General features: G+C 50.7%; 1 protein-coding gene across 1 annotated transcript in view; it reads right to left on the reverse strand.

Annotated features, from left to right (window-relative positions):
* Positions 1-3,908: 3,908 nt before the first annotated feature.
* The window catches only part of IGSF9B (immunoglobulin superfamily member 9B), a 53,362-nt gene continuing 37,809 nt past the window's right edge, over positions 3,909-19,461 (reverse strand). The window contains exons 19-20 of the mRNA XM_066365268.1: positions 13,184-13,305; positions 3,909-9,951 (exon numbers count right to left, since the gene is read on the reverse strand). Coding sequence (XP_066221365.1) covers positions 9,743-9,951; positions 13,184-13,305 — 331 coding nt within the window. The 3' untranslated portion in view covers positions 3,909-9,742. The remainder of the gene's footprint in view (positions 9,952-13,183; positions 13,306-19,461) is intronic.

Raw genomic sequence — 19,461 nt, forward strand, 5'->3', positions numbered from 1 at the left:
TCTCTGGCCCCACAGATGGCAGTTAGGAAATTAACTCCGCCTGAGACAGTACGATTTTCGATTTTTAGAGATTGATGCAGACAACGTGGTAAATGGAGCTTTAAACTGCCATTCTCTACTAAACCAACCATCCCCCTTGTTCACATTTCAGTCTCAAGTTCCAGCAATCAAGATCATCCAGTAACGTATCCCCTCCCGGGCCCTGGGCACTGCACAACCGTGGCCAGTCTCTACGGACAGGAAGTATAGGATCTCCTCTTTCCCCTCGCCCTACTGTTATACCGTCCACAGTGGCTCAACCTGAACGTCTACAGCAAACAGGAGTGAAAGGGCCTAGCAAGAAGTCAAAGAGCAGTGCACAGACCCCTCTTCCCCAAGCTTCTAGGTAGTGTAAACAGGAACGGACAGGGCCCACACCAATCCTTGGGGGAGTAGCTCCCAGTGGATCCGTCCGCTCTAAACACTCGTTCACATAGCACAGAGGCAGCAAAATTAAAACAATCCCACTATACGGGGACCAGGGATGATGGTGCAGGCGTATGGAACAGCTCATGTTCCTGGAAGTGGCCGTAGCCTCACAGGTTTCATCAGAGCACCCCTCCCAACAACCTGTCCATTAACTGAGAGGTTGAAAGACGCAGAACTTTGCTTGCTCCATGGACAATCGGGTCCCAGCTGGTCCGTGCCTTTGTGAAGGACTGGCTCTTCAGAGAAGTGGACATCTTTGCTGTGCTGTCTATCCTGTCCTCACCAACGCCCACCCTTTCACCAGCTTTCTTAGGGCTCGTGGCCAGGATTATGGAAGGGGCAGAGGTAAGAACTATGGCCGCTCCAACCTCCATAATCTCAAAGTAGGGATTATGTCTGTTGTCTTCACTTTCCCTCATGTGACTGAAGAGTCCAAATGGAGGCTGAAGGATGGGATGGAAACACGCAGGCCAGTGACTCTTGATCCCACAAACCTTGATGCTGCTGAGGGTTCTAAGGATCGAGCCTTGGGTTTAATGTGGACAGAAGTAGAGTTTAGAATAACCCGAGTCCTACTGCAGGTACCAACCCTCAGAGCGGCCTGTATTGCTGACATAATTTATCCTGCCGGCTACAGATGTGGGACAGGATGCTTACAGAAAGAGGAGGATCGCTCTAAGAGCCCAAAGAACAGTTGGTGTGGCGTCTTTGGTAGGTGGGAAGGGGTTACAAGCCAGGAAGGGGGACAGAATGTGCTGCTTTTCCTCTTGTTCAACCTCCCTAAAAATCTTACAGGAAACAGCGGTCTATAACCTCCTTTGGCCTCCAAGAAGACTACAGAAAACATTCATCGCCTCTGAGGACAGACACACAGCCACTTCGACCCAGCACTGCATGAACAAAGCCCATGTCTCCTTCAGTGCCCTTAAAAATAGGAAGTGTTCTGAGCAGATAACTCCAGGGACGCGAGGACAGTGCCTGAGTGACAGACAGTGACCCACAAGGTATACACTGCAGGCAGAAGGGCCAGGAGTCAAGCTCAAGCTCCACTTCGCCCTACACTTTCCACAATACCCTAAAAATGTTAAAAGAGCCCTTCTCCTCATGAGGCATCTGGGTCCCTCCAATGATCAAACACCACGAGACAAAAGCTCGTGGACAGGATGACACTGTGGTTGGGGAGGAGGGGTTAGAATGGCCCTTTTTTAGTTGACATGCAGGACGAGAGCAGACAGACTGTGCTCATGAGCTTCCCCGGGCTGCCTGCACCATCTGGCCCTACAACAGCTTCAAACATATCACTCTCAGCTCTCGGTGAGTCAGAAGAAAGAGCCGGCACCCAGGGGACCATTGCAGAAGCTGCAAGGTATGTGGCTCTGACAGCATATGTGAAGTCCTGAATTCTCAGAGAGCTATTCTTCAGGGCACACACAGTCTCCTGTTCAAATAGAAGTGAGCTCCTACTCCCGAGACTCTCCAGTTCTGGGTCAAATACTTCTGCTGTATTGTTTGGTTCTCTAAGTCCCGGGCCAGGTGCCAGAAGGAGTTTCCACCTGGCTCCACCCTCCCCGCTGGGCCCAGAGTTCTTCTCTCCAGACTTAGCCTCCATTTAGAGTCCCAGCATTAAACCACTCCATTTCCACTGCAACCTTATTCCAAATAAAATACTAACTGGAAAGAAAAAAGCATATATGCTATATTTATACTAGATATTCAATTCACACAGATTCTAAGAAACTGCAGCAAGAATGAGCAGGGTATTCCTTTCCAAGACCAAGTCCAGGTGGTCAGCCTCACGGAGCTATCTCGCGATGCTATCTGTCACCGCTCCACACCCTGGGGGCACTGGGGTCAGGACAGGTACTATAAGCCTCTAAGTAATCTGACTCTCCCTTCTAGTGCTGAGGAGCCGGACTCCTTCAGAGGCACCGCGTACCAACCCACAGAAACAAGGGGATGAACTCAACTCTCCATCCTCACTGTACTGAGCACCTACGCCAAAGCTTTCAAGCCATAGTGTCCCCTCTCCATGACCAGAAATACTATGGAACCTGGTTTAAGGGGCTATCAGACCCGTAGCTCCCCACAGCCTTCAGCTCACTTGTCCTTTCTGCAAGCTGATTGTTTTGTTGTTTTGAAGTTGTTCATATGTACCTATTTCATCAGAAATACCCAAGCAACTCAGAACAGAGCGTCTCAAATGAAGAAGCACAGAGGAGGGCGGGGAAGGCGGGGCGTCAAGGCGTGAGCGAGTGTCCAGTCCGCCTGGAAAGGCGGTCCTGCTCCAGACATCTCTAAGCACAGGTACAAAAATAAAGCAGACTATGACTTTATATAGATATATAGATAAGCTAGCTAGCTAGACTTTATATAGGTCTTCTCTCTATGTATACAGATATGCAGAGGGTGCCAGGCCAGGCCGGGCGGCTCGGGTCTCCTGCCCTCCCTTCCCGCTCCCCCGATGGCCACGAGCCTGAAGCCACCCCCGTGACTATTGCATCTGATCCTGCACCCACCCCTTTACATAAGTTCCCTTTCTCCTTAAAATAGAACAAACTTTATATATTTATATAATTTTATATACAATCTCCATAAAAAATACACTAACGGTGGTATATTACTAACCTCACCTTCCTACCAAAACAGAAGTTGCCTACAGAGAAAGAGTCAGCCAAAAAGAAGCCCCTGACCCTCAGGTGAATAGTGTGTCCCTACAAATCTCTTCACACACACACCCCACACACACATGCCATACTACACACACACCCCACACACCACAGTGCACACACACCCTACATGCCACCAACACACACATACACATACCAAACACATACACCACACACACCCCACAAACACATCACCACACACACACACATACACACACCATACACATACACACACCAAATGCATACACCACACACACAAGACACACACACACCACAGATACACACACACACATACATACACACATACTCTTACTTCCTGAGCCTGGGAAAGGAACACAGACTAGACAGCAGGCCGGATGTTGGAGACCAGGTTGAGAACCTGGTAAAAGCAGAGGTCCAGGTGAGACAACCTCACTTCTCTGACCCAGCCAGGACACTGTCCACTCATAACAGACCTCCGAGTGTTCACAGTAGGCAATATAAATATTCGTCAGTAGAGTGATTGACAACTTTCCTTCCAAGGACTGCAACATGACCATGAGGAGGTCTACTTCTCCAGGACACCCTAACCTAAAAGAAGCTAAAGGGTCCTAATCCTTCATGGCCAACTTAGGAGAGCTGGCATTTGCCCCTTCCACGTACATATGTGAAAACCCCACACATGGTCCTAAAGCATGCTTGTGATATTCCTAAGGCTGAAAATGCAAATCTCCCCTCCCCAGCCCAACCTTTCTCCCCTCCCAGATTCCCTTCCCCACCCAGCCATCTCCCCATCGTAAACCATGCACAAGTTCAAGATCCCGAGAGCCACAAAGAAGTGGGGTGAGGAAGGAAAGGGAACCTAACTGGTGTGTACATGAGTGAAAGGGAAGAGCTCGCCCTAGTTCCTAAAATAAATCTGGGAAACCCAGTGCCAGGGAGAGGTGGGACACATTTCTTCAAGAACTGGACAGCCTTGCATGCCACCAGCTAGGCAGGGATAGGAAAGGCGGAGAGCCAAAGGACCAAGGACAAGAACCGAGAATTTGTACTGCTCAAATCCCCCAATCTAGCTGTCCCAGCCAGGGGCACAAAGCTGACAGTTATGTCAGTGGTTCCCTTCAAAAACCCTTATTCCCACTACAGACCCACCACAGAAGAGAAAACCCACATGACTTCAACTGCTGGTTGCTGCTCTAGCAGAGCATTTAGCCGTCAAGGTTCTCTGACTCTTCCTTCTCCCAGCGATGGCCAGCCATTAATGATATTTGCATGATGTCTTCATTGTTCCTTATCCTACACAGAAACCCTTGGGGTATAGGGCCGTCTTTGGATCAAACTCATCTATTGGAAATTATTCTATGAGCTTAAAATAAGGTCATGAAAACACTTCTACCCTCTCAGTAACCTAACACACAAAACATCTGGTAGAGATCACTTATTTGCTCATGAAAGACTTACTTGAAAGTATAGATGGGGGCCCAGAAGTAACACAATGGACTGGTGTGGCCTCACTAACCATCAGAGGAAGGGGTGGTAATGGGTACCCCTAACCAAACAACAAGTTGCCAGGAGTACTGGGCTTTGATTCTTGGTTTATTGGAATCTTCTAAAGAAAAGTTTGCTAATTCTGCCTCTTGATCAGAAAGGAGGCAGAGTTGGAGACATCAAAGAGAACAGAGGCATGTCTGGTCAGATCTGACAGTCAATCTCTTTCCCCTCCTATGTCAACCAGACTGGCAGCCTTAACCTATCCAAGGAAGAGAAGCTGAGAAAAAACCAGCAGGTATAAAGCCGAGGTGTCCCTTCATGGCCGGAAGGCATCTCTATACCTCAGGAAGAAAGGGGAGTGAACGCCAAAGCCAAGCAACAATCCCTCCTCTTCATCACCAGCAGTGGTTTCTCGGGAACAGTTTTAGATCACAGGAGAGGAGGAAACGGCCACCTGCCACATCTGCCTGTGAGAACCAAAACATGACACCAGAGAATGAGCCTTCCTTCTCCACTGCCACAGCCGGTGAAAGTCTGGGGGGGGTCTCAAGACACGTGTCCTACTTGGGGGGCCGGAGGAGCCCCCAACAACAAATAGGTAAAGTTGAAAGACATCACAAAAAATATGTCCTTGTTTGTTTTGGGCACTTATGTGTTATAGGCTAATTCTAAAAGAAGCTGAGAAGCCAGACCTCTTCCAAGATCCAGGGTGGGCCTATAAGACCCCAACCCCACAGCCTTTTGGCAAGAACAGTGTCACTCTCCCACAACTGTCCCCAAGGTGATTGTCCCTGCCACCCCTTCCCAACCTGCCCTCGCCCCAGGGTAATCACTCCTCTTCTTCTTAGGATGACCTCCGACCTGTATGCTGCACCCTTGGCAGCAGCTAAGTTATCGTGTGCCCCGGAGAGAAAAGTAAGCCTCAGTGTCCCCTGGCTTTGGTCTTACTGTCTAACCCCGGAACCCCCACTTCCTACTCCAGGACTGACCAAACTCTCTATTCCCCTTCCAGCCTCACAGGCACCTGGCAAAGACTCTGCCCCCCTCCCTGTGCTCCAGGTCTCAGGCTCCCCTTCCTGAAATCCCCACCCCACCAGTGACCTTATTCTTTCTCCATCTGGACATTAGCACACCTCCTGGACCCCGTCCCCAAAGCGGCAGGTGCGGTCCCGGGGTGCTCTGAGCTCCAGCGGCTGCACCTGCTTCCCTTTACTCTGGAGAAGGTAGAAAGGCAGAGCGGGGCGAGGAGTTCCGGGGCGAATACACTCTCCTCAGAGTGAGCCGCGCTCTACACCGCTGGACGCCTTCCCAGTGCCCCACGGCAACCCCTGCGACACCTCGCAAAGCTCCTTTACATGCCAGCAAAGCACATCCGAGGTGAACCACGAGCTTTTCTTTTATGTTTCTCTACATAATCATAAAATGTACTTTATGTACAAGCCTTCCCCAACCCAGCCCAAGCCCCTGAAAGGCTTTTTTCTAACATCACCCACAACTCCACTCCGGATTCTAATCCTGGGGAGGGGCAAGGTCGCCCTGATGCTCTGGGAAGTCTGTTTCTTCCCTGAAGCTACTGTTTGGTCAACCTTGGGGAAAAAAGAAGAAAAAAAAAAAACATAGTCGGAAGGTCCACATCTTAACCCTATCCAGTCTCCGCTGCATTGAAAGGGGCACACAGGTCAACAACTGAAATCAGTTCTATCCCAAATATTTTAGATTCCAAATAAAACAGAACATTTAAAATTATTAATAATTGCTCACCTCAGTCCACCCTGGCTTGAGACTCTCTCCCTTACCCCCGCCAAGATACAGGCCCCTCAAACCCCCTATCTCTCAAGGAAAGCTAGTAAGGAGACAGGCTGGGAGATACGGTGGCAAAGCTCCCCAGCACCAGCTGAGAGGGGCCACAAACAGCAATCCACACACACGGCCCCTCTCCTGCTCGAGACCCGCTCAATGTTGTCAAGACACAGACTCCCCTTCTCCTTATTGCTCATTTTCTTTCCTCAAAAAATTGCAGTCTCAGATCCCCCTAAGTGCTCAAGCACCTTCTCGAAACATTTTACCCTTTTCCTGGTCTACAAAGTTACCTAAGCCTGAAAAAGCCAAAGTTTCCATTTAAGATGCAGAACGGAGAAGCAGACAAAAGACTGAGACTTAGGAATAGATTTTTATCTGAGTTACTTCGCCTGCGAGGCTACCAGACCATAGAAGGGGAAGTTTGGAAGACACCTGATCTCCCACAGTGGAGCATGAAAGTCCTAGGAAGCTTACTAGTGCTCGTTGCAATTATTCAGGGGCAGAGCACAAAGGACATTTGGTCCGCAGAGCTGGCTATACCCCCACCATGCATACATTCAGAACCACACCCTCACACACATACACACAACCCAGCATTTAAACATGTGCCGGTGACATCTTTGCCCTCCATCATGTGGACAGAGAGGACTGTGTTCTGCCAATTTCCATCACAGTCCTTAAAGGAAGTACTGGAATAGCTTCCAGGGGTGTAGGAAGGCTTCTGGCCTTCAAAGACACTGTCATAAGAAGGAAGACCTCTTGGGAGGAGAAATGAGTCCCAGGCCCTCAGAGAGGCTGACCGTGTGTCCTTCCCTGTCCTGGGCATGCCCAGCACAGCTGCCACCTAGTGGCCAGAAAAAAGCACTGCTCCAATCATTTGGTCTGATGTGCTTGAGGTAAGGGGCACAGCCAGAGGAAGAAGGAGTCAGTACCTTTGTTAGTACTGGTGACAGCTCACTGGAGGGTCCCCCAGGAAAGCACAGCCCTAGTCTGAGGCACCTCAGCCCAGAGTCTGGCTCTCAGCCCTGCGTGACATCCTAAAGAAGCAAAGCCTTCCACCTCATTTTTTCCTTTTGTAACCCAAAGGGCCTAGAATTCCAAGCACCTCGTTCATCCCGAAGACCGGCATCCCTGACGTCTCGCATTCACATTCCAGCGTGGATCCGGCCCCGCGTGAGAAAGGGCATGGTGTGAAAGCAGACAGAGACTGCCAACGACCCAGCGCAAGGCCCCCACACCCTAGGAGAGGTATCAGTGATCTCTGGTCAGGGCTCCGCGGCGGAGGGAGTGCCGCCTCAGGAAAGGAGACAGTCACCGACCTTGGCTCTTCCCCGGGTTTGGAAGCCCAGAGAAGTGCAGCAGTCAGAAGTCCCGGGTCCCCCGCCCCCAAGGGTACAGGCCCAGCCCCAGCGAGATGAGGCCGCCAACAATAGGCCTTCCTACCTCTCTCACGACTCACCACACTCAGACATGAACAGCGGCTGCTGCATGGCTTGTGTGGCAGAGCCCTGTCGGTGGAATTGGTCCCTGCGCACCGGGCAAGAGAAGGGTATGCTGGAGTCCGCAGGGCAGAGAAGAGCGCGGCCTCCCACTCTCACAGCCCCCCACCGCCCGGCCCTGGTCACTGGGCCCAGCCACAGTCACGGATGCCTCAACGCTTTGACTTGGCCAGTGTCTAAGCAGGTAACTGAGGAGAGGTAGATGTCCCCACACCCACCAAGACAGCAGCACCGAGAAGGAAATACTTCAAGGAACCTGACAGCCACCTTCACCCCTGGCAGCTGGAAGCGCAGGCTCCCGCACAGGAAGGGGGACAAGAAACCGGAGGTGCTCCCACCCCCGCAGGCCTTCTGCCCTGTGCTGGGCCGCACCACGGTCTCACTGGGAGAGAGATTCACCTTTGGTTATTTTAAGATGACCTCCCAGAAGCTTCTGGGTGCTCTGGTTTGAACTAGGACAAGATTTTGGCCGAGAAAGGCTCAGGGCCCCAGGCTGGTACCTACCACCCGTTCCACTTGCATTCCCATGCCCTGTCAGCCAGTTCCAGAACCCGGACACCTGAGGCCTCCTAGCTTCGTCTGATCCCACGCTGCTGGAGCGGGGTCCCCAGGGCGGGGGAAGGCCCAGAGCAGATAAGAGTCTGCAGGCAGCACAGGGAGAGTGGAGACAGGAGCCGCCAGCGGGCTTCCCGCAAGTGGCAATTAATCAATCTGGGAAATTAGCTCCCACAAAAGGAAAGGAAGAACCCAGTCAGCAGCTTTGGAACGGTGCCCCAGAGGGGGCCAAGCCAGAGGCAGGGTATAAACAGAGCACAGGCGGCCTGGTGCTCAGCGCCCCCGGCTCCGGAAAGCGAGGCCCCCGTGGCCCCCAAGGAGCCCGGCCCTGGCTGGACCGAAGGGACTGATGGAGGCGCTCGGGCCTGTGCGGCAGGGCCTGCTTCTCCGCCCAGCTGCTGAGCAGCTTCTACTTCTGAGCCGTGGAAGGAAGGTGCCAGTCTGGCCTGTGCCCTGCCTGCCTTGCTTCCCCCAGGAACCAAGAAATAAAGGCTTGTGTTTAGTTCGGTGGTAATGCATCGCTGAGCCCCCAAAGCCGGCAGCTGGAAAGCACGACAAGCCCCCGTCTCTGCTCTGGATGGAAGAAGGGAGAGCGTCAAGTGGTGACCTCAGCTGAGAAGGCGTGAGTCCTGCCTCAGGAAGAAGAGCCCCCGAGACAGACGTCAGGGCGCCAGCCAGCTGTCCGCCAGTCCTCAGCACAACGCCACACGACTGCCACCCTCTTCCTGCCTCTGCCGTTGACCACAGAAATAAACAGCACTCGGCTTCATGTACATATATATACACATAGAGAAACCCACAAACTACATACCTATGCATCTGCACCTATATCTATATATATGTAGAGTTTGGAAGGTGGGGTGGAAGGCCAGCCCTCTCCCAGGACTTAAAAAACAGCAGTGGAAGCAGGGAGCAGTGAGAGACTTCACCTTCCCCCTCACCTCCCAAGATCTTTGAGGAGGTGAGAAAAATCAACCTAGTCAAGAGAGGAACAGTAGGGTGAGGCTGATACTTCCCCATCCCCAGGTCACCACCTGATCTCCACTCACAGCCGAGAGGTCCGCCCCAGTCCCATGTCCCGAAGGCGAGGCCAGCTGGCCGGGTTTGGAGGAGCCCCTGGCTCTGCCCAGAGAGAGAACAGGCAGAATAAAGGTCTGAGCAGCCCTCAGAGCTCCCGGCCAGGCCAGGCCTCCACTGCCAGGAAGACGAGCCCCAGCCCCCACCCCGTGCACCCCTCGCCCGCAGCCCAGCACTCCCGCTCTGGGGGCACTCAGAGTCGTATGGTCACAGCAGGGTGGCGTGGCCGGGGTCATCATGATCTACGCTGCTGAGAATGGCCTTCTGGTCTTCCGGGAGCTGGCGGTGGTACAGGTCTGAGAGGCGGGCAAAGGGGTCCGGCCGGGAATGTCTCTTCTTCTTCCGGAGGCAGACAGCTTCGTCGGGCCACAGAACCTGAGAGTTTGGAAGCTGCTGAGCCTGGGAGGCAGGACCGTCTAGGGAGGTGAGACACACACACAAAACAGATGAGAAGAAAAGAAAGTGGGTGACAAGGAAGACCACGACTCTGCACTCCCCTCGGTCACCTGCCCGGGCACCTGCGCAGGGTTTCTCATATTAAACAAAGGGCCACCTGAGCTTATGAGAGACCAGAGCCAAGTTCTAGACCATGAAGGCCCCAAGACTCCCTGTCTACTCCCCTAGTTCTCACGAGAGTCAAAAAAAGCAGGGTGGATCTAATCAATCAATTTTTATATTTTAGTTTTCATTTAATAATAAATATATTTATTTAACATATTTTATATCATTTTTTTTTCTTTTTATTAAAGAAATATTAGGCCCTGGCTGGTTGGCTCAGCAATAAAGCTTCAGCCTGGCATGTGGAAGTCCCAGGTTTGGTTCCCAGTCAGGGCACACAGGGGAAGCAATCATCTGCTTCTCCACCCTCGCCCTCCTCCTTCTCTCTCTTTCTCTCTCTCTCTTCTTCTCCCTCAGCCATGGCTTGAATGGGTTCAAGCATGTTGACCCCAAGTGTTGAGGATAGCTCCACAGCCTCGCCTCAGGCACTGAAGTAGTTCAGTTGCAGAGCAATGCAGCAGAGGCCCCAGATGGGCACAGCTTTGCCAGGTAGGGGGCTTGCCAGGTGGATCCTGGTCGGGCGCATGCGGGAAAGGGAGGGGAGGGGAGGGGAGGGGAGGGGAGGGGAGGGGAGGGGAGGGGAGGGGAGGGGAGGGGAGGGGAGGGGAGGGGAGGGGAGGGGAGGGGAGGGGAGGGGAGGGGAGAGGAGAGGAGAGGAGAGGAGAGGAGAGGAGAGGAGAGGAGAGGAGAGGAGAGGAGAGGAGAGGAGAGGAGAGGAGAGGAGAGGGAAAAATGAAATATTAGTATGTCTCCTTTAGTATCTCCTGAGTAGCAGATATCATTCCAGGTGCTGGGCTTGGGGTTGAATACATTTATTTTCATCCTTCACCACGTCTCTTCCCTTCAAGCAATGCTGGATTTTATAGAGGATCCCAGTCATATGCAACAGAGTTAGGCCTGGCCCTTCCTGGACATCCAGGGTCACTCCTCTGCCTAATGGCCCTTCTGAGGATGCAGAGACAAAGTCCATGCTTTCTGAAGATCATACTTTAAGGCAAAGGTAAGAAGGACAAGACAAACTTTAAAGACTTAAAAACTACAGAAATAAAAGTTTCAGATACTGCAAGTGCTACCAAAAAAAAGATAAAATAGGGTCATGAGATAGCAAATGGCTGAGACCCCGCTACCTCTGAAAGACTAACACATCATTTGAGTCTTGAATTATTAGCCTTCCACAGATCGGAAGGCAAAGCATTCCCAACGGAAAGAATGTCAAGTGCAAAAGCCCTGAGTTGAGAGCAAATGTGACACGTTCCAGAGACAGAAGGAGGGCTGTCGCAGCTAAGGCAGAGTGAGCAGAGAGTATGAGGCAGGAGAGACAGACAGGCTATCACAAAAAAATTCTAAATCTGTTCGGGTTTCTGTGGGAAGTTTCTGGAAGGTTTTAGTCATAAGCATGCGTGAACGTGTGTTTGTGTGTATGTGTACATGTGTGTGTTTGTGGGGGTGTATGCACCTGTCCATGACCAAAGGAAACAGTATGTTATTCCATTCTCTAAACATCATTCTATAGTTGCTGTGTGTACAATACACATACACAGGATTCGGGATGGAGGCAGGAAGACCAGTTAGGAGGCTATTGTTATAGTCAAGATGAGAGATGAGCGTGAGTCAGAATTTAGTTTTAGCAGCTGAGACAGAAAAAAAGTGGTCAGGATATGTTTTAAAAGCTGAGCCATCAGACCTTACCAAACAGAATGGATGTAAAACATAAGAGCAAGAGAAGAGTCAAGGTTGAGTACCTGAGCAACTGGGCTGGCAACAGTGCTATTTATGAAACAGGGGAAGGACTGAGAAGTAGATGTGAAGAAGGGAATCAATAACTCTATTTTGGGCATTATAAAGGCTTATAAAACATCCAAATGCATGTTCAGCGGACAACTGGAAATATGAGACTTGAGCTCATGGAAGAAATCTGGGCTAAAGACATATCTGGGAGATGTTAGCATATACAGGAACAGGGTCATTCTAAGAGAACAAAAGAGTATGGGCATCTGATGCACCTTTTTTGGCAAAAAAAGAAAATACAGATGATAGGATATATGATAGATAGATAGATAGATAGATAGATAGATAGATAGATAGATAGATAGATAGATAGATAGCTATAGGACTTATTTAGGTTGAAATGTTGAAATGAGCTTACATAAGTTGAAAATCAACTTTGGGCTCCAATTTCCACCCAAGCTCCAAAAACTTCATTTTCTTTTTCTCTGCCTCAGTATCCCCATCTATAAACTGAGAGGATAATAGCACCACCCAAAGGCTAAGGGAGAAACCAGTGCTCACATTCTCCCCAAGATTCAAGGGGCCCCCGTATGAGACTTTTCCACAACCCAGTCTCTAAAGAAAGTTACTCTGCAGTTAGTTACCAAAGATCCGCAAACACTGGTCGGCAGTCTTTTCTGACAGCCTGCCACATTCCCAAAACCATCAGTAAAAATAGACTGTGAGAAAAATATTAAGGAATTTTCTACATCTGAAAAAGGGCTGAATTGTTTCTACCCTATCTTAGACGCTACCTATTACCGCTGGATAAACATCAGACGTAATTCAAAAGAGGTGTCTTTTTTAGAAAATGAGATTTCATTCTCTCATTGAGAAAAACGTGCTAGGTCCATGCCCCATAAGCACTGAGTAGAACCCCATAATTCCCATGTCCAGATAAAAAGACTGAAATGATAGGGAGAAAACATATAAAGAGATTAGAGTATTTCCAAGGCACACTGCAGAACGGAAAAAACTAAGATACTATTTATGTTGTTTAAAAACATATTAAAATAATACAATATTTCTTTTCTAAAAGTGTATGCACAGGAAGGTTCTTGAAACCAGACATACCGCTAAGAGGAATGGTTCTCAGGTGGGAGGAAACATAATATGAAGGATAATCAGAGATTTTTAACCTTCTCTTTTCTTATTTTTTTACATGAATGTTATATTCATGTATTCACTGAAAATTAGCAAAGAATGAGATAGCTGGTGGACTGAATTCTGAAGAAAGCCCAGGTTGAGATCCTGGAGCAAACAATCCCACAATAACGGCGGGCAAAGTGGAAAGAGAGGAGCAAGGAGCTTCCTGCCATTTACCGGATCGTTTCTTGGACTTCGAAGAGCCCTTAGATGACTTTTTGGGCTTCTTTATCCGTTGGTATTTCAGAGCCTCCAGCCTCTCAGGTGCAGCAGCGTTCCCGGGTGCAGGTGGATGTGTTCTGGAAAGGGACAATTAGAGAGGCACGGATCAGCTCCCGGGATAGGGAGCTTTGGAAGTGGGGCTGGAAGAAAGCCAAGTAGCTGGCCCATAGGAGAACAGAGGACAGTTCTGTGGAGTCCCAGGTGTCCACAAGGGTCCCGTGACACCTGTCTATTGCTCCTGGAAGGAAGAAAACCCAGTGGAAAGCTCCATCAGCTGGAGGTCTACCTCACATAGAAATGAACCTGTAGACCAATCGGAAGACCTAGGAGAGGGAGAGAGAGACTTTAATAGGAAGCCCCATCACCCGGGACACAACAGGGAGGAGCAAGGTCAGAGAAGAAAGCAGCTTCGGTATCTGATGTTCTTAGAAACCATCACAATCAACACCTTTAAAGGAAAAGTCAAAGGGCAGATTAAAGTAAGACGTGAGCAACCCCAGCCCCAATCAACAGTCCTCTTCCAGAGAAAAGAAGGCCAGGGCCAAACAAGAAACCCGGCCCCATGGGCCTCCTTTCTCTCCATGACAAGATTCAGGCAGAACCCAGCAGCTAATAGCAACAAAGTCTTGTCATCTACCAACATTTTCACAGGGCTGTCTCCCTGACCCTGCAGATTGGGCTCAGATTTCTTCAATCATGTAAGAGAATAAAAGAAGGGTTTAAGTAGATTACAATGGTTAGAGTCCAAATCTGGCAGCCCTACAAAGCCCATGACATCTGTAGCATGAATCTCAGTATTTTGAGATTCAGCAGAGAAAACGAGGTTGTCCGGAGAAGAAACCATGTGGATTGGTCTCTCTCCCTCAGTCAAGTGGATATTGCCATTTGCCTGATGGATCAAATGCATGGTTAGAAAAAAGTCAACAATTTAAGTCAAGTCTGTGCAGCCCAGGTGACAGAGGAGACCAAAGAGAGCTGAGAGGACAGGCTTTCTGTGACTGTCTGTGCATACTGGAGAGAACTTGTCAAGAGTTATAAAAGAAGAAAATCTAGAAGATATGTTATCAATGGCATTTCTTCTCAAAGTAAGCCAAACTTGGAGCCTGGAGAATAAAGGGGAAAGAGAGAGACAGGTCACGCCTCTCCACGCATGCTGGTATCAGCACACATTCTACAGCCATGGAGAAGGACAATCTGCTTCAATCCCCACATCTCCCTCTTCCATCTCCATTGCAATGGGTTTGGGGTAAATCCTGATTAAAAGGAGTAGGACACCCTGTGAGGGGAAAAGAAGCCCCCACTGGTGAGCAAGCAGTCCGAGGTATTTGAAAATATGACAGAGGGATGGGAAGGTTGCAGCTGCATTGCTCCAACACTGGATATCTTGGTGGAAATGAGGAAGAAGAAACTTACAGAAGAATTGTAGGTAAGCCTCTGGTCTCTGGGGTTTCCTGCATTAACTGGCAATGAAGCAACCTTCATCTTCTTTGATGGATGTCATCATTCCATAGCCCTTCAGTAAATAAAGTATCAAGAAGTTCCTCCAAGTTCAGGTCAGAGACAACTTCTTGATTTTCCATAGCCCCCTGAGAGCACGGAGCTAAGAAGCCCCAACCTACACATGCACAAAGGCACACACAGTCCAGCAGAGACATCGTGCAACTCACCATTAGAAGTCAGGTCTTCCACCCCCAAAGACCCAATCTGTCAATTCCCCATTCCTTCCTCTTTCTCAAACTCCAGTCTACCCACAGAGATCCTATATGGCAGCAGCAGCAGCGGCAGTGGCAGCGGCGGCTGGAAGGACTTTGGAAGGCAGGCAAAGGATGAAGATGGCTAGGGCATGAGGGGACATGACCTTCCAATGCTGGCGGACTGTCCTCACCCCCTTCTCATCCTTGACTAAGGTTTCTTCATGCTGCCGAGAAGGAAAATCACAAAGATAAATCTGCTGTTCAGTTTACCTGTCTTGTCTCCGGGTCCCAGGCAACCTCCTCAGAAGGACCACACAGGTGAGTGAGGTGTGGTCCGAGGAGGAATACAACTATCAAGTGGATCCAGGAAACAGTGCTTAAAAAACATAACCCACTAGGGTATGAGAGAAGTGGGTACAGGGTGACCCTAAAAGCTCTATGGATTCTCCAAGCCAGGTATAGTTTCCAGGGATGTATTATTACAATCAACAAATTGTTACTATTACCGTTTTTATCATATAGCATCTCTATACCACTTACCACACCAGGAACTGTATGCTCTATGTTCTCTACCTAATTTTCTTTAATCTTTACAACAACCCCAAGAGGTAAATACTATAGTAACCCCGAGTTTCAAATGGAGAAGCTGAAATGAGACCAGGTAGCTTGTCCAATTATCTAGGTATAGATAGAGCCAAGACTCTCAACACCGGGCTAACCTGTTTCCCAACGTCTTCCTACTAAAGCAGGTATAAAGTTCCATCACAGGACACTGCCTCCACACGTCATCTGAGAAATCAATCTGCCGGAATAATCTAGAGGCAAGTCACTGCCATCCTCAGCCGTGGTGACAGCACACGTGAGACATATCAGGGATGGCTACGTTAGGCAAAAATCCCCACACAATCATCACCTACTGAGGCAGATAAGCCAGTGTTCTGTCAGGAAAGAGCCAAGCTCCAGCCCTTCCAGGACACCTGCTGTTCCCCTGTTCTCACCTCTGACTCAGCACTCAAACACAGAAACACGGCAGAAGAAGGCTCCTGGAATCATCAAGACACTGTCCCAGTGCAAAAGAAAACACAAACATCTGGAAGGACAGGAGGGAGGGAGAAGGGAGGAGGGCAAAATGGGGCTTTATTTTTAGCAAAGTATATGGAAAAGACACACAAAATGTGGTCCAACAGGCTTCACCTGCAGCACATTAGGCCCTTTGGACTCCTAGGAAGGGTGTCCCCTCCCTATCAATGCGGAGCTCACCTGGGGGACTTCCAGGTGATGGGAGTTTGGGCACCGGGGTCTCTCAGACAGGAGGAAGCTTGGGTTAAGGACCCCCATCTGTCCCTGGAATGAAGCTGGCGAGCAGCCCTAAGGCTAACTTGTAGGTGACCCTCTCGGAACAGAATCCAGCCCTGGGCTCCGCAGGAAGTTGCGATACCAGTTCTCACTCTAATCAGCCTCAATTCTCCTCAAACACAGGAATTCTGCAAACTCTGGGGGGCTCCTTCTCCCAAGAAGTAAGAGTATCACTGACAGGTGAACACCTCAAAACTTAGGGGTCTTTCTGGACCGCAATTCTCTGCTGCAGTGGTATTTCTTCGCAGCTCAAAACTACCAAAAAACTGCCTGGTATTTACTTTAACACTCTTCTCTTCTCTCTCTCTCATTCTCTCCCTCTCCATAAAATCCATATAAAACCCAAATCATGACCATTTAGCTAAGCTTACCTTAGCTGCTTAGCTCTATGCTGACCCAGAATACTGGAAGAAAGATACTCTTATTCCTGATTCAAAATGCAGGCAAACCACAGGACAGGAAAGTCAAAATCCAAAATCCATTAAGGACATTTCCTGCCCTTAATGCCCAAACAGCTGATCATTCTGACACAATTTGCAGCAACCCCCCAGTCCACAGGCAGAAGCAGCGATTTAAAGAGCATGTTCCTCCGTTTCTGAACTGGCCAAGAGCAGACTGTGCTCCTACTCCGCGGTCGGCGAGCCGAGGAGACCCACACATGCACAAGGTGCAGCCAGGAAAAAGGCAGATCTATGCCCCATATACAAAATAGAGAGCCAGGCATCTGGATGGCAGCTGCTACTCCACTTTGACCACAGATGGTACCTTTCTAGTAGCTCAGTGCACACACCAAGTGCTTGGCCTCAGAAGTCAGGAGAAGCTTGTTCCAAATGAGAGCTCCTTCCTGTGGTTCATTAGTCAGAGGCGGCCCCACCCAGGCTCCCAGACCCACCTGCACAATGGAGGCCGAAGTCGGTATTGACCAGAAAGGGATCAGAGGGAGATATGAGAAGGGGGGGGGGGTACCACTGGTGTCAGACAGTGAGCTGAGAACACCGCTCAGCCTCCCCACCACTCACAAAGGACAGGTCCACGCATTACAACTCCCCGTTTTGAGAAGGGAGCTGGGAAGAGGAGAAAAGCGGGGAGAGAGAAGGGGAGGAGAGGCAGGGAAACAACTACAGGTGTGGGAAGGGACAGGAAAGAAACTGACAGGAAGAGAGCGAGAACAACGGACGTAGACGTGTCACATCTCCAAGCAAGACCACGTGGAGACACATGCATAGGCACAGCATGAAGACAGCAGCTGACGAGGAGCCTGCCGCCTCCCAATGGCCCGCAGCTACGGCACCCAGGACTGCCCGCAGCCAGCAGCAGGGCGAGGGCTGGCTCCCGCTGCCCAGCACCGCTGAGGGCTTACTCTGAGGCTGTGGGAGGATCTTACTCTCCTAGGCTGGGGACTCCGGCCAGATCCAGAGGAAGCCGTGCTCTCATTGTGGCCCCTGGTTTCTGGGTTTGCCACAGCAGTGACAGTCTGATAGCTCAGCTCTCTCGGACCTGATGCCAATAGGCACAACGGGGAGAGAGGGCTCCGCATGTGGGTGAGGGGCAGTGGAAAGAGCAAATGAGAATGGGGTCCAGGCATTTTCCAGAGGTGGAATGAAAGCTAGTCCTGGAGCTGTCACACCTCTGGGGGGTGACAGAGGGGTCATAACTGGGTGGCAGGGAAGGAGAGCAAGGGGGTGGAGACAGTGCAGTCACTGTCCCTCTAGAGCACCCACCCAGCAGGCCACAGGAGGCCCCTAGCGCAGGTGAGCTCACAAAGACTTCCTGACCTTCCTCATTCTCCCAGTGCTGCTAGCAGAGGTGGGCCTCCCGCCAGTCTCACACCATCCCACGGCCTCTTGGCTGCTGACATCTTTATTTATTTATTTTTTTAAACATTTTAACATAGCTGCAGATTATAAAGAAATGGTATGACACCCTCATTATGGGATGCCTTTCTTATGAATGCACAAGATCTACAGCCCTGAGTGAGACTGATCAGCCTCCTGGACCTCTCCAGGTGACAGAGGGAGGCAGCCTCTTCTCACTTATGGAAGCCAGAGCACGGGAAGGAGGCCCTCCCACTCCCGTCTAAGTGCTGGTGACCTACACATGCCCAGAAGCACAGCTTTAACGTCCATGGCACAAAGAATTTTCTTAGTTTACCATGGGAGTGAGTGAGCCCCGCCTCACTCTAAAAGCCTTTTTAGGAGACTTGATACCTCTCCAAATGCCCAGTTCCTGAGACCCTTTCCCGCAAGAAGGTGAGAAAGGTGTCACCACAGCGGACGGCAGAGGAAGCAGTCTGTGCGACATCCCTGGGCACATCTGGCTCTCACCAGCTCAACTTCCTTCTGCCTAGGACACCTGTCCTCTCCTCTTCGGAGCTTCTCCAAAGACTCTCCCTACAGCTACGACCCAAGGGGGTCGGGACCTTGACAGCATTTTGAACCTAAGGGCCAGGTCCACCTCTCAGTCTTGTAACAGCCAAGGACAGGCTGCACAATGCAAGGCGCCCGGGCAGTGGTGGCATTGCCTGTCCCTTGCTCCCGGAGGACCCCAGGGGAGCCACTGGTCCAGGAAAGGAGCTAGGCTGCACTGTGTTGCCTGAGAGGATCAACTCTTATTAAGATCCTGAGAGAACAGTGAGGGACTAACCACCAGGGAAAGTCTGAGTCTTGGGGTGGGGGGAGGAAGGGGTTGCTGGGAAACAGGGCAGAGAGGGGGCAGGCCATTCCTGGGTACCAGTAAGGCCCCAGATAGATTTTTCAAGGGTTTGGAGATGCAAAGCAGAACTTAGGCATTCTGGGTCCCTCGGGGTGCATGCAGGGTCCCAAGGGGCATCTGTGGAAGCTCTGAGTGTGTTGGCAGCAGAATGGCGAGGTGTTTGAGTAAGGAAAACTGCGGGGAAGCTGTGGGAGAGAGCTTAACATGGGGGGGGGGGGGGGCGGCGAGAAGCTGCAGCTAGGCAGTGCCCGAGCGTGGCCTGTGGGGCTGTTGGAGCGGCATGATGTGGGGAACCCAGAAGCCTTGGGAATCAAGGAGCAGAGGCTGCCCCCCTATAGAGGGGGTGAAGGGAGGTGGTCTGGATTCCCCTGTAAAGGAAGCGATGGCCCTGCCAAAGCCCCGTCCGCCTGTCCACCCCCCGCCCGGCCCCAGCCGTGGAGCTCCCTTACCTATTGAGCTGAGGAGAGGCTT

The sequence above is a fragment of the Saccopteryx leptura genome, chromosome 2 (assembly GCF_036850995.1).
Source record: "Saccopteryx leptura isolate mSacLep1 chromosome 2, mSacLep1_pri_phased_curated, whole genome shotgun sequence".
Taxonomy (NCBI): domain Eukaryota; kingdom Metazoa; phylum Chordata; class Mammalia; order Chiroptera; family Emballonuridae; genus Saccopteryx; species Saccopteryx leptura.